This window comes from Daphnia magna, linkage group LG4 (assembly GCF_020631705.1).
Source record: "Daphnia magna isolate NIES linkage group LG4, ASM2063170v1.1, whole genome shotgun sequence".
NCBI classification, from domain to species: domain Eukaryota; kingdom Metazoa; phylum Arthropoda; class Branchiopoda; order Diplostraca; family Daphniidae; genus Daphnia; species Daphnia magna.
Window position 1 is genome coordinate 1,041,189 of NC_059185.1, and position 14,929 is coordinate 1,056,117.

General features: G+C 42.3%; 2 protein-coding genes and 1 long non-coding RNA gene across 6 annotated transcripts; 2 read left to right on the forward strand and 1 right to left on the reverse strand.

Annotated features, from left to right (window-relative positions):
* Nucleotides 1–128: 128 nt before the first annotated feature.
* On the forward strand, nt 129–5,397 carry LOC116921399 (homeodomain-interacting protein kinase 2). The gene is given in 10 exon segments (XM_045173014.1): nt 129–908; nt 1,538–1,855; nt 1,915–2,166; nt 2,238–2,438; nt 2,522–2,806; nt 2,879–3,851; nt 3,966–4,372; nt 4,374–4,421; nt 4,715–5,074; nt 5,151–5,397. Coding segments are annotated over 9 exon segments (3,057 nt in total). The 5' UTR covers nt 129–908; nt 1,538–1,540; the 3' UTR covers nt 5,367–5,397.
* Nucleotides 5,398–8,463: 3,066 nt separating this feature from the next.
* LOC116934199 lies at nt 8,464–10,368 on the forward strand. 4 transcript variants are annotated; one of them, XR_006646180.1, is made up of 5 exons: nt 8,464–8,581; nt 9,097–9,322; nt 9,382–9,565; nt 9,628–9,726; nt 10,146–10,368. It is a non-coding gene; the product is annotated as an uncharacterized LOC116934199 (long non-coding RNA). The 4 variants fall into 4 exon arrangements; XR_006646181.1 differs by lacking the exon at nt 8,464–8,581 and adding an exon at nt 8,594–8,618; XR_006646179.1 differs by lacking the exon at nt 8,464–8,581 and adding an exon at nt 8,643–8,992.
* A 1,697-nt stretch (nt 10,369–12,065) lies between these two features.
* LOC116921403 (T-complex protein 1 subunit delta) lies at nt 12,066–14,756 on the reverse strand. The gene is made up of 14 exons (XM_032927693.2): nt 14,477–14,756; nt 14,357–14,409; nt 14,210–14,299; nt 14,008–14,154; nt 13,747–13,947; nt 13,526–13,687; nt 13,324–13,463; nt 13,166–13,262; nt 13,000–13,107; nt 12,803–12,933; nt 12,639–12,737; nt 12,446–12,581; nt 12,271–12,384; nt 12,066–12,208 (listed from the first exon to the last, which is right to left on the reverse strand). The coding sequence occupies exons 1-14, from the start codon at nt 14,565–14,567 to the stop codon at nt 12,191–12,193; spliced, it is 1,587 nt and encodes a 528-aa protein (XP_032783584.1). The 5' UTR covers nt 14,568–14,756; the 3' UTR covers nt 12,066–12,190.
* Nucleotides 14,757–14,929: the final 173 nt, after the last annotated feature.

The following is a 14,929-nucleotide window of genomic DNA, read 5'->3' on the forward strand; positions in this document are numbered from 1 at the left end:
TAAGGTTCTTTTCTACTGCCTTCATTCCCCCCGTCTTTATCTTAGGTTGAATAGTGCGCGGCGCAACCGCCGGATGTATGCTGGGAAACTTTAAGAAACAAAAGTCAAAAAGATAGAAAGCGAAACTAGGTTCTATCCCAACAGAGAGTAACAAACGCGCCATCGGTAGGCATGTGTATACGTTCTGGATCATTTCGTCAGTCATCGGTCAGAGTGTCAGACGAGATGCACACCGACCTCCTTTGAAAGGAAGAAGGATTACATAGTAATACTCAGTGCTGGCTATATAATCCCGAACGCAACTGACTTTGTCGATTTCATCTTGACCGATTGTGCAACGAAGCCCACGATGTGAAGTCGATAGAGTCACTGGACGTGTTTCTGCCAGAAAGAAAAGAGGGGAGAAAAGGACCGTGACACACATTTCTGTGCGAAGGCTAACTGATTCCACAACAACAACGAGCAATACAAAGTTTTGTCTACGTTTCAAAAAGTGGCTTAACAAACAAAACATCGTAGTACAGCAGTTTCGTTACAAACTCTACAACGGTTGGCTACCGACTTTCTTTGTGCAAAAGTGAAATAGAGCGAGAAAGGCGGGGAGAAATTGGAAAACGAAATGAAAAGTAGTGCCTGACATTTGGTTGGCTACTGATTATGAAATTTGTTAAGGAAAGAAAAAAACAAAAACAGAAAATATCTGATGCGTCTGCTGCTGCCTTCTGCCGGGAACTTCTGTTTAGCATCACCCTTACTGGAGGTTGGATTTTTACTGAGGCATTCTCTACCTGAGAGACAGTTTAGTATGCGAGCTCTCAAAATGGCTGGTTATTGGATCTTTGTCTGAAGTTTCTCGAATCTCGATCTTCCTCGCCTGTTTGCATGGGTAGCTCACGACAACTATTGAGGTAAGAATAATTTTCATGTCATTTTGCAATCACTAGATCGAAATTGTGAATTCATAGATGAAGTGCGTAATTTTTTTTTTTAGTTTCTGTAGCAACAGCGTCTCCCCTCCTCCTACCCTTCTGTTGGCTTTCAGAAAGCCTTAAAGCAGGGAACAAGTGCGCCGACTCGGATACAATTTCTGTTCTAGTGTTTTGTGCGCTGTTGTTGGGAGGAAGGTGACTTCGACTCAGTGTGTTTGGCTAGGATTCGCTGAAACAATAGTTTTACAGTTTATTCTCGTTTGTCGTGACGTTTCTTTTTCGCTCTAAACTTATGAAGTGTTGCTCAGTGTCCCGTCATATTTTTTGGCCTAGTGCCATTTCTGTCAAACGAACGGCTAAGGGTGATGCAAATTGCCAGGTCGGCAACAAATTCGCACGTCACGGCCATTCGTGGTAATCCTCAATACATGACTTGTGTATAGCTTTCTGTGGGAGGGGTGTATATTGCTAGGCAAAAACCAAGTTTTATGTTTTCATTTGTTTGTGAGTTTGTAGGAGGAACAGTTGTCTGTTGGGGAGCTTGAAGGGCAGAACTCTGTACGTCAATTCCAATTGTTGTTTACAAAGTTTATTATTTTGTTATCTAGGGAATGCTGGACATGTATGGTCAGCCACAGCTAACACAACCTCAGCCGGCCCACAGTTCTTTATCACACCAGTACCTCCATCAACAGCAGCAACAGAACGCCAACAAGAAGCTGAAGCTAGACCATGCACTGCCCCAGCAACATCAGGCAGTGGACCTCTGCAGTCTTTCCGTGCAGCAGCAACTGGGTCAATCCGATTCAGTCAGCCTCTATGAAGTATCAAGCACAACAGGCTGCACAAGCAGTACTGGTCCTAGTCGCGGCAGTCATGGAGTGAATCACGACCGTATCCACACGACGACGGGCTATGCCCTGGCCGTAAGTTGGATTTTCCGGTGTTGAAACTGACGTTTCCCAATCATGGTTTGTTTTGACAGGTGGGTGGTAACGTAATTGGAGGAAGGCGTCCTGTGGGTCACGAAAGTGTAGATTGCAGTCATAGCCCCGCATCGTCATCGTCTTTGGGCAAACAACAACAGCAACAGCAGCAACAACAACAACAGCAGCAGCAGCAGCAGAATTACGTCCATACTTCTGCCATTAAGTTGCTCGATACTTTTCAGTTCAATCAGCAACAACAGCGGCAGGGAGGCGTGAAGCGCAAACACGAAACTGTAAACGAAGTACAGGTAAAGATCGGGAAATTGTTTTGTGATTGAACACTTGCTATTGATTTCAATGCGGTTTACGTGGACTTTAGGGAACGGGTGCAGGAGCCATGACTGCTTCTCACAAGCCAGCGCAAGGCCATGGGCACGTCCAGGCAACAGTGGCTGCCGCGGCTCCTCAAGGTTCCTCGTCGGCTGACGGCGATTACCAGCTGGTTCAGCACGAGGTCTTATGTTCGCTCAGCAATCAGTATGAAGTCCTCGAGTTCCTTGGCCGTGGCACCTTCGGGCAGGTAATGAACTTGGTTTTTGGAAATAGCCACATTTGAGTGGAAATCACAGTTACATCACACTTGGCCGTTCTTTTATTGCTAAGGTGGTGAAATGCTGGAAGAAGGGTACCAACGAAGTGGTAGCCATCAAAATCTTGAAGAATCACCCGTCTTATGCCCGCCAGGGTCAAATTGAGGTCAATATCCTGTCACGATTGAGCCAGGAAAATGCCGATGAATTCAATTTCATCAGAGCGCATGAGTGTTTTCAGCACAAGAATCATACTTGTTTGGTCTTTGAATTGTTGGAACAGAACCTTTACGATTTCTTGAAGCAAAACAAGTTTAGTCCGTTGCCTTTAAAATACATTCGCCCCATCATGCAACAAGTAAGTTAACGAAACAATCCAGCCTAATGATTACAAGTTTATTTAGTTTCCGACTCTTGCCATGTCTTGCAGGTTCTGACCGCCTTGCTAAAACTGAAGCAACTTGGCTTGATTCACGCTGACCTGAAACCGGAGAACATTATGCTGGTGGACCCGGTGAGGCAGCCTTACCGAGTCAAGGTGATCGATTTCGGCTCGGCCTCGCATGTTAGCAAGGCAATTTGTAACACATATCTGCAGTCACGTTATTACCGTGCACCCGAAATCATCTTGGGCCTTCCTTTTGGGGAGGCTATCGATATGTGGTCACTGGGCTGCGTAGTGGCTGAGCTGTTTCTCGGTTGGCCTCTTTATCCGGGCTCCTCCGAGTATGATCAAATTCGATACATCAGCCAGACTCAGGGTCTACCATCGGAGCGAATGCTTAACTCGGCAACCAAGACGATGAAGTTCTTCTATCGCGATATGGAATCCAGCTATCCGTTCTGGCGTCTCAAAACGCCCGAAGAACACGAAGCCGAAACGGGCATCAAGTCCAAAGAGGCTCGCAAGTACATCTTTAACTGTCTAGAAGACATCGGCCAGGTGAACGTGCCCACTGAGCTGGAAGGTGGCGAACTGTTAGCGGAGAAGGTAGATCGACGTGAATTCATTGATCTTCTCAAGCGGATGCTGACGATGGATCAAGAGCGTCGTATCACGCCTGGGGAAGCGCTACAGCATCAGTTCGTGACGCTGTCTCATCTTGTCGATTATGCCCACTGCAGCAATGTCAAGGCTAGCGTTCAAATGATGGAAGTTTGTCGTCGCAGTCATTACCAACCGCCCAATACCTTGAGCCAGCAGGGACATTCTTCAACTCCCGCCGGCTCCCTTGTGGCTAATTTCGTGCCGGGTACTAATGGCAATGTCACATTGACCTTCAACAGCCAGTTCGCTGCTGCAGCCGCTGCAGCAGCCGCCGTTAACCAGTATCCTGCCGCTCTTTACAATGGGCGCAATGCCGTTGCGGCTGCAGCGGCGGCACGCCAGTATGCTGCAGCAGGTATGTTTGACGTCAGCAAATAAATAAGCCGCTTCGTTTTCTTTTTCTTTGGTTTTGTTTGTTCTTTTTTTTTTGTTCTTTTTCTCTTTTAAAATATTGTCTTTACCCTCACAGGCGCTGCTGTTCGAGCGGAGACTTTTCAGCACCAATTCGTCTCTTCGCTATTATGTCCGCCATCCTATCAGAGTTTGACGTCGCCATCGAAGCCAGTTGCGGTAGTAGCGCAACAGCCGCCTCAACTGCAGCTTCACCAGTCCTCACTCGCCCAGCAGCAATATGTTCCCGTTTCCATGGTGGAACAGTCTGGCCGTCAAGTGCTGTTAGCGACCCAAGGACCTGGTTGTTGGCCTGGCAATCGTCAAATGACGTTGGTGCCTTCTTGGCAGCAATTAGCGCCAAACCACCAGCACTCCGCCACGCTGCAACAGCAGCCAGCAGCTGCCCTTCTGCAGGCCGCTGACGCTTCAGATTGGAGCCGTCATTTGCTGGTAGATCAATCTGGAGGAGTCCATCAGGATCAAGCGTTCCATTTTCCCCGTTGATCTGCCGGATGTTTATGATACAGTTAGTGTAGTGGATCATTGGCCGAACAATAAGCGAAATAGCGCTGCGGCACACAAGTCCGCACTCTTCACTTTACAGGTAAAGGATTTAATGGAAATTATATTGTTGGATGAATAAATAAAAAAAAACTTGATTCGTCTTTACTATAGGCGCCACAGCCAGCACATTTGCTTCAACAACAACAGCAGCAGCATCAACAGAACCAACTGCATCATCACCACCAGCAGCAACAGCAGCAGCAACAACAACAACAACAACAGCAACACCAACACCATTACCAACAGTCGCAGCAAATTCAGCAACGATCGGTTCATCAAGGACACATGATGGACAAAAAAGATTCTGTTCAGTTGAGTCCAGTCAAGAAACGAGTCAAAGAAAGCTCACCGCCGCAGCAGCAGCAACAGCAACAAAGCGAGCAATACCGTAGAAGGAATTCGCCCGCTCAGCATTGGCAACATCCTCAACATGCGCAGCAGCATTATAATAACGGCCGAAATCACAGACAGCCAACGATTACCATAGAAGACACGCCTTCGCCTGCTGTGTCTGTCATTACCATTTCGGACTCTGATGACGAAGGGACGGCCTCCCAGAAAACGGCCATGCGATCCAAAGCAACTGGACAACACCAGCAACAACAACATCGTGTCCGCCCGGTAATCAGCTTATTTTCTATATATAATACATCAACATGTTTGTTTTTATCGTTTCTTTTTTCTATCTTTTACTAAGGTTGTTAGCTGCGTCACTGTACCAGATAGTGATGAAGAGCATCGAAGCCCGGCCAAAGGCCATTACCCCAGGCAACAGCATTACAACAATGCAAACGCCAACAGCTACGTGGTACGTGAGATCAAACATGAGCCGGTCACTGGTGTCGTCCTCGTACAATGGAAACGGAGCCAGCCTTTCGCAAAAAAAGCGGTTGCTGGCCAAAGCGCAGACTGAGTGTGGCGGAATGACTGATAAGCCGAAACAAGAACAACACCAAATGGCGAACGACGGAGGCTACATGGAAGCATATGGCAGTGGTGTTGATAGGCCATCGATAACTCACCAGCCGTGTGATTTTAGTAACGGTTCAGAAATTCTCCACTTCCAACCAGGACCTCAACAGGTTTCGCAACAGCAACACCAGCGCTCCTATCGGCAGGATTACGATCAACAACAGCAGCAACAACAACAGCAGCAGCAGCAAAGAGACTATTTGCATCCACCTGCTGCCCATCGCCAACAGCGCTTTGACGCCGAGTTGCAGCAGCAGCGAGAACAGAATGGCTATTACAGTATAGACACTGGACATTTTGCATCGTTAGGACCAATCAAGGCTGATGTCTATGGTTTGTTAGGCTTCTCTAGCAGGAGTAATCGTCACGCACACTTGTCACCCCAGCCGGGCCCTTCGAGTCGTCACCAAGCGGCTGCGGCAGCCGCTGCAGCAGCTGCCGCCCTCTGTCTTTCACCGCAGCATCCGTTGAACGCCGCCGCAGCTGCTGGTCAACCGCTTTATCATCAGCCGGACTTGTATCGCAGGTAAAATAAACCCTATTTTCTTCTTTGGTTTTGTGGAAAAATGTGTTGACATCTCTGATTGCCGCAGTACGATTCCTCCTCCTGCACATCACAGTAGCTCTAGAGCTGGTCCCGCTCTGAGCGGAACACACCACGGAGGTCATCCGCCCCATAGTCACCCACTTCCAGCTCATTTACAGCAATCCGCCGTGTTCCAGGCCCATCCTCAGGTGGCTGCGGCGGTTGCTCCTTACGCTTACGCCTCGCTTAACAGTCCAGGCAAGGCGCAATACCAGCACTTCTGGTTCACCGAATAAAATAGCGGCAAGAAAGAAATGAAAGAAAAGACATGGCGATGGCGTTTTGGAAGTGAGCTCGGAAGTCGAAAGAAAAGAGCGTGCCGCGGTGATGTGTGAACATTGATTGCACAACAGTTTGCGCGGCGGCAGTTTGAGACGTTTCGAAAATGAAACATGTGAGTAAGCACGCTGAGCGCGCAACGTGGCTTTAAATCTCGTGTTTGGTTCCGTTTCTTTCTCATTTCGCCTGGCCGGTCTGCATACGGGAGATGCCGCAGTTATGAAGTGTGACGTAGTGCAGTGCAACGTTCTGGAATATTGAAGGAAGGAAACAGAAGTTGTGGAAGAAGACTGCTGACATGCCTAAAGATAACAACACAAGACACACCATACATACACATCCGTTTGTTTAATTTTTCTTTTTCCCCCCTTTTTTGCGAAGATAGATATATTTGCATGATTTCACGACATTTTTGGCGTTCCTTTTCCCCTTTCACCCTATCACAAGACTGCCTCTTTGTTGATTTATGCCGCACCTTTGCCCTCACTATGTATTCACCTTCCCTTCTACATTTTCGTATATCAGCATCGTATTATTAAAGATCCTGATATGGTTCGCAGTCAGTGCGCTAAGTAAGACTCGTAGCGGTTATACTTGTGCGCAAGGGGTCGTTTTTCTTAATTTTCCGATTTGTTTTGTCTCTTTTTCTCATTCTGTCTTTCTTTTTCCAATCGTACGATGATAAATCAGTTAGCGAGTCACACACATTTGGACTGGCCTTTTGTGAGTGACTTAGAGCACATTCGGTTGTATTGTATTTGACATGTTAAAAGACTCGTCAACTGTTTATCCCATCTCGTCATTATTGTCCTTCACTCATTTTTATTTCTTTTTCCTCCCACATTTTGCCCATGAATTGATCCATTTCACCTACGCTTTCATGTTCCCTTACCAAAAGGTCGGGAGAGTTGCTGTATCCATGTTCTCTCTTCGTCTTTTCTTCAACTTCCCTTTTTTCCCCACTTTGCAACATATTCGGAACCTCCATCCTCGCACTCATCATCTCCCGACCATCGCGCTCTAGAGTGTAATTAGCCATAATTGTTCCTATGTCGATTTTTTTTTTTTTTTTTTTTTACTTACAACCTATTATTCCCTTCTCCTCCCCAACTATTTGTAGTCCTTATGGAGCAGGGAAGATGCTTACATTTTTTATTAGCGGACTTGGCTCGGTTGCCTCACATCCCTTTCCCACCTCATTCGCGTACCACTCGTGTGCCTCGACAAAAAAAGTTAACCTTTTTGGAGATGATGGTCCTTGTATTTGGCGCTAAATTTAGGGAGATGAGACAAAAAAAATGTTATCTTATTGTATTCCTTTTGGAACCGTCGACATAAAGCAAAACTTACAGAAAAACATAAATATGAAAGACTTTAATTACTGGATGTGCCTCGTATTTAGAGCCCAAATCGTGTGACGAAAAATGGGGAATTCTCCTTTTTCTTTTTCTTTTTTTTTACATTTCTTCGTTTTTTTGTTTTTTTTCTCCATTTTTCTCCCGCCTTTTGCATAGGAGTATGACTAGGTATATCCCATCCAGCGTTTGTGTAAAGAAAAACCCCAATCCATTAACTCTGGTGAGAGCTAAACCAGATGGTTCGTCAAAGTATTCCTCACCTTAAACGAATGTGTTTTCCTTTTCTTCGCCAACCCTGCTACACACCAATTTTTCGATTTTCGTCTGAATATGGATGTGGACAACAATTTCGATCCCATCCAATGTTGTTTGCCTGAATTGGACTAAGATTCTTTTTCTTGTGACAGATGTATTCTCCTGTAACCAAAATGACACGTAGCGAATACATCAATGGCTTTGGCTGTCTGAAAACTAAAATGCAAAGTTGTGCTCTTGAGAGTAGTAGACAAAAAGAGTAGTAGGTCCTAGTGGGTTTCTTTTTTCTTACTATTAGAATACAGTAGGTTTACCACAGTATTCAAAATCAACTCGACTTTAACCCATAAACGTACATAAATATTTCATCACGCCTATTAAACCAGGTTTGAAAAATTATTTATTGTGACGGGGAAAACCAGAGATGAAGGGGGAGCACACCTTCTTCTCTGGGGAAACCCATCAGTGGAACGCCACCGCCACCGTCATCTGTCATGTCTGCTGTTAACTGTGTGAATATGACAAAATTTTTTGCCTTGTTGTCTTTTTTAAGGTTTGTTGTTGTTATTTGCGTTTACAACACCAAATAAGTTTATGGAATACTTATATAATTATTCAGGTATTAGGTTTTAGGTTTAGCATTAATACTAAAAAGATGGAAGCCTGTAAGAAACCATGGTAAAGATGGACTTCCATTGCTTCAGATTGTGCTTCTGTAAAGGCAATTTTCTGATTTCTTCTGCCTTTTAGTAGTATATTAGTTCTTTTCTAGAGCACAGAAATTTTTTTTGTTGTTTGAACTGCAAAAGCCTTACTTACAAATGAGTCACTCTCATGTTGGAACATCAGATGACTCAAAAGCATTTATTGAACTGTTCGCAAAACTCGAGTTTACCAATATTTCTAATACCACTTGACATGTAGATACAGGCCACAAATTATTATTGTTGTTGTTTGTATCTTCATGACTAAAAGAATAATTTTGATTTTTCACCCTTTGAATCTGTATCATAACTTTTATATATAATTGACATTTCTTGATGTGAGCTATTTTAATCTCTTTTCTACTAATGAAACTGCATAACGATTGTAAGTGATATGCTATTTTTGAACCAAGATTTACTGTGGTGAACTTTGGTTGTTGTGTCATTTTAATCCTATTTACAAATTTTTGTCTTATTTTTTTGTTTAAGATTTGTTTTGGTGATAGAAAGGATATCTTCGCTTTGCCTTTGCCTTATTGTCGTCGTCTTCACCCCTGCCTCATCGTTTCCGTCTTTACCTTCACCCCACCGTCTTAGTACCTTGCCTCATCATCGTCGTCTTCGCCTTTGCCTCATCATCGTCGTCTTCGCCTTTGCCTCATCATCGTCGTCTTCGCCTTTGCCTCATCGTCGTCGTCTTCGCCGGTCGGTTAAGGTATTTGACAAATAGGTAATAATGTTAATAAAGTGACTTTTTTTGTATTCTTAAATTAGCAGGAAAAACCTAAAGCTGAGGGATGATACATTTGTTTCTTGTTACTAGTTTTGTAAACAAACGGTTAATTGGTAAAATGAAACAACACATGACCTATTGCTTTAGATCAATTGTTTTCACAAATGGAGATATATTACACAATCTTCAGCTTCCCAGGCAGACACCCACCCACAAAACCAGGGGGTAATAGATGATATGAAAAATTTTTTGATAAATAAATTTATATTTTAGGTTATTGATCACAGAATCAGAAAACAATGTGAGGAATCTGATATTCTAGCCCTGGAAACCCCAGGTGCCTTTATGCTTCAACAAGGCTATAAAGCAATTATAATTTCAGGTAGGTAAAGACTGAAACCAAAAACAAAGCACAAGACATTTTTTAGATGACTTTTCCGCTTAATTTTATTGTTACACTTAACTTTTGGAAACAAAGAAGTGTATACAAATGTTCAGGGTCAAATCGATGAAATTATTGAGCCAAAAAAGAACTTTTGATTACTTTTGAACACGTCCTAACTCAGTGTACGCGGTTGATGCCCCACTATACGACCCAGCAATCTTTAGGCTGCGGTCTTCCAGTGCTGGGAATTTGTTATTGCAAGCAAATACTCAACAAGGAGTTAGATAACCAATTCTGTTTTATATCACATTTTTATCATTCAAATTGTTTTTTTGTGTGCAGTATTTAACATGTCAGAAATAACAATTATGTAGTAAAATAATTTTGAACGTTTTTATGTTTTTGTTTTGTTCTGTTAAGGTCGAAAGGTGGAGAGAAAAGATGTTCGCGATGGGCAATTCGAGATCCAAGTAGAAACGTAGTGCCCATTGTTAAAGGCTTAGAGACTCGGCAAATGGTATTACTGACCCATGGTGACAGCGTTAACAAGGTTGCAGAAGGGTTGCGTTGCGCCCAATGTATAGTTGAACACATACTATGATGATAAATTCTGCTCACTTTAAATAAAATAGTTTACAGTGTAGTTATATTAAATTTTTAATTATATACGACTACATGTAATCCATCATGGACACTTAATTTTACTACTCCTGAATGGGGTTTGAACCCAAGGAATAGAGTATTCTAGTCCAGCGCTCTACCAATGAGCTATTAGAGATATTAGATAGAAATCTTAGTATTCAACACATTAAGGTAACTGTGGAAAGTTGTACATACGGGATCAAATATCAATGGGGGGGATATAGGGGGGGTTGCCAGGAAGGTAGCGCATCCGCCTAGCAACTCCAAGGTCCGTGGTTCGACTCCACGGAGGTTCCTGATGTCCTGGGCTTCCGACCTTCCCAGGTGTTCACCTTCCACGTCTGCCAGTCGAGTCGAGAAACGTTCCCCATTACGAAGTAATGGGACGGATATTTTGGCAATGTTTAATATCATTTCCAATAACAAATTCAAATAAATTGTTGATTTTGATTTATCGACATAATGCGTATTTTGTTACTGAACCCTTTGCAACGGACTTTAACCATTTGCATGCTTTGCCAAGGGATCTCGTACATACTGCTTGATCAATATTGAGTATATATAAGGATTTAAGACAAGTTCATTCAACTTAAATTGTTGTTATTTTAAACATGTTATTTTGCCTGTTTTGGGATTTGAACCCTTATCCTTCAGCATACCGTGCCGATGCTCTACCACAGAGCCATGAATCATATGGTATAATTATCTATATTTTCGTATTTGATCGAGTTCAACAAATTTGGACTTAGAATAATTTTTTTAGGATGATTCAAGATAATTTCCTATTAACAAGTCTACAATAAATCTATATTTAATACAAATGCAATGATAACATACGTTTTCATTTACTGTATTACCTTCAGCCGGGATTTGAACTCGAGAACTTGGGTTCCATAAACCAACGTGCTACCACAGAGCTATTATCCTTGATTTTATGATATTCAGGTTAGCATTTAGTTTTACGAACCTATAAAAATTGCCTTTATTATCTTTTATCGTGCCTTCTAATATTAGTGCAGAACTAAATATATATCATGGCTCAACGGTTGAGCATCGGCAATGCACGCCGAAAGTTTGGGGATCGATACCAGAAAGAGTAAAATTGAAATCTATGGAAGCATTTCAATAAGCTGATATATACAAAGGTTATATACAAAGATAGCGCGATGGATTTTCCGCTTGGTGGTAGCGCCTCTTGCGGGTGTGTTGTTTTACTCAACGCAGAAGTTCAGTATCAGTTGTAGCCAGATGGCACTCGCTCCAAAATAAGCCCGGTAAGAATAAGCATGATTTCCTCCAACTTTCTAAAAGTTGCTCTACTTACTGTAGGACAAGGGACTCTGTCGTTTATGAGCTCTTATTAAAATATATTAAAAGCGTTTAACCGAAGTTGCTAGTGGATCTGCAGTTTACGTTAGTCAACGTAGATTCTTTCTATTCAGAAATCTGAGTTTTTCTGCAATCAATAATCAAGTAAACATAATGTGTTTCTATAAGCATCTAACAATTTACTAGGGAAACAGTTTTCATCCAAAGCTACACAAGGGAATTATGTGTGCCACACGTTCGTGGTCCGTTGCTATCCTTCAAGTTGTGAACAAAAAAGAAATATAATCAATACGAGAAAACTTTAACATTTAGAGCATGCGGTAGCTTATTCTTCACGGTGATATGGTATGTAAATGGTAACAGATCAAACGCGTGAGGAATTTTGTATTAAAGAAAAAACATTAGCGGCAAACAAGAGAGCGGCACATTAGTGCAGATAAAGCAAGCTTAGGCCGGGTGATTTGTTGGTTTCACACTAGATAGGAAAACACGCCTCAATACAGAGCGTTGACCTGAAAACCAAGTAATTTTGTCAATAATTGGATAATTTACCAGGAAAAAAAAATTAACTTACGATATCGTCAATCTTAAGAATCGAACGGACGGTTTCCGATGCCAAAGTAATAGCACTGGTTGTTACTAGAAGTGGCTGTGCTACTCCTTCATCCAGCATGTTAGTAATAGCACCCTGGAGAGCAAAAGAATACATCGGCATTCCATTTTAAGGACCAACAAGACGGCATCCATACCTTGCGAACGTTGATACCGGACGATTTGAACCCGCATGCGTGTTTGTTTCTCAAGTCAGTCACGGTAGCGATGGGGTTCAGACCTGCGTTTTCAGCCAAAGTCATTGGGATCACTTCCAGAGATTCAGCAAACGCACTAAAACCACAAAATTGCTTTTCAAACGACAACACCTTAAATACAAGAAACATCTACCGGAGGCAATAAGCTTCAACACCCGGCAATCCCTGGGCATATTGAGTCAACTGGTACGCAAGTTCAGTCTCTGGTGCCCCACCGCCAGCAATGATAAATCTGGAAAACCATGGCATGTAAATATGAGTTGGCACAGCCCAATTAACTGAATAACTTGAATCTACCTTTTTTTAACCAGACAACGGATGACGCAAAGAGCATCATGAAGAGATCTAGCAGCCTCTTCCAGAACAAGCTTGTTACTACCACGGACGATAACCGAAACCGTTTTGCCTATATTTTGGATGCCTGTGATCTAAAGTTACAAAGAAGTTTTGCTGTAACATAAAAATTTTTCATTTGAGTAAGGCAGCTTCAATACCTTTACAACTTTGGAAGTGCCGGTAGGGACGGATTCAACTAGATCAGCTGATGCCATATATTCGGGCAAGAAGTGATCGAGACTGGCGATAGGTCGACAGTTCAATGTCTATGAAAAAATGTATAAGTAAAACGTCAAACACTAAATTTAAAAAAAAGTAGAATACCTTAGTAATGAATTCTATATCTTCCCTCTCGATATCCTTGACGACCATGATCTTCATTTTGTCGAAAAAATGGAGAGCGAGTTCACTCACGGCATCCCTAACATTCATTAGCATTACTAAGTAAGAAGGGAAATCGGAAAAAAGCGAAATCAACCAACCGTAAAATAGATTTTTGAACCAGTAAAACGTTGCAACCAGCTTTTTTAACTTGCTTGGCTACATTGAGAATGTAAGCACGTTCCTCACGCAAGACACGATCCATTGCGTTATAGTCCGATACGACAACTTGATTATCCATCTAATTTATGTTCAAAGGAATTTAGATTAACATATCAAATGCAAAGAAACTATAAGCAATACATCAGTCTTAGGAGGTGAGATGCAGAATTGGATCAGACCAATTTTAGCCTTTTCCATTCGAGTGGGACCACCGCTTCCTGCACTTCTATGATCGAGAACTAATCCCTCAACAAGCTCAGTATCATCAACAGTACCACCAAGTTTTTCAATAACTCGAATGTCCTGAAGAAAATATGAATGAAGAAAATTCATTAAAAAAGCAACACATTATTTAAACTCACTCTGAGATCCACATCATGATCTTTAAGTGGATCAATAACTTTAAGAACAGCATCCACAGCAAGTGGAGCCAAGAGTGCAGAATGTTGAGACACAACTTTGGATCCTAGTGAAGTGGTAGCACTTATCAGAAGGCTGTGGCGATCCTCCAGTTTTATGGGTGTAGCCATTGCTTCCAAAATTTCAACAGCCTTCACAGATGCCTATGCAAAACCATCCAATTGTAGACCATAACTCTGAAGTTAAATCACTGAAGTACATACTTTCTGGAAAGATTCACTGATCACTGTTGGATGAATTCCTTTTTCCAAAAGCTTTTGAGCTGCCTCTAGGAAACTGCCAGCAAGAACCACAACACTGGTAGTACCATCTCCAGCTTCCACATCTTGAGCTTTTGACAGCTCAACCAACTATTTAGAAAAATGACATTAGACACCCAACTTGAGAGACAAACAGTTAGTTTACCATTTTTGCAGCTGGATGGACAAGCTTCATCTGTTTCAAAATGGTGGCACCATCATTTGTGATGGTCACATCTCCTTTACCTGACTGAATCTAAAGGATGGCAAAGCTAATAACTGATGTCATGTTTCACAAAAATTATAAATTTACCATTTTATCCATTCCTCGAGGTCCCAGACTTGTTCGAATAGCATCAGCAACAGCTACATTCATAAAATATACATTTCAAGGGAAAATGATGATGAAAGTTTAAAAAAAAAATCCATTTACCTTTGGCTGCTTCGATATTGCTCGAACGAATTTCGGCCGGTTTACTTTTTGTTTCGAAGGCCTTCATCTTCGGCTGAACGTTAGGCGCCATGATAATTGTTAAACTGAGAGATCAAATGTCGATGTAACCAAACAAACGGTACGAATCTGCTGGGAAAAACCGGAAGGAAGATGTTTTCGGATAAATTCAGTCGGTCACGTGAATCTAGAAAAATGAATCCGTTCGAATTTGACAATTCACGGGATAGACTTCCTAGCAGACGAAACTGATAGAAGCCAATTCGAGAAAGAATCTGATGGGGAGGGGCATGTAAAAAATTCCAAACAAAACAGCATAATAAGAGAAAACATCAACTTATGTGAATTTAATCAAAATAGCTAATCCTTGTAAAATCTTTTATTTACTACCTGATTGATAATGTAAAATCAACGTTAAGGAGGAAATGAAAGAAT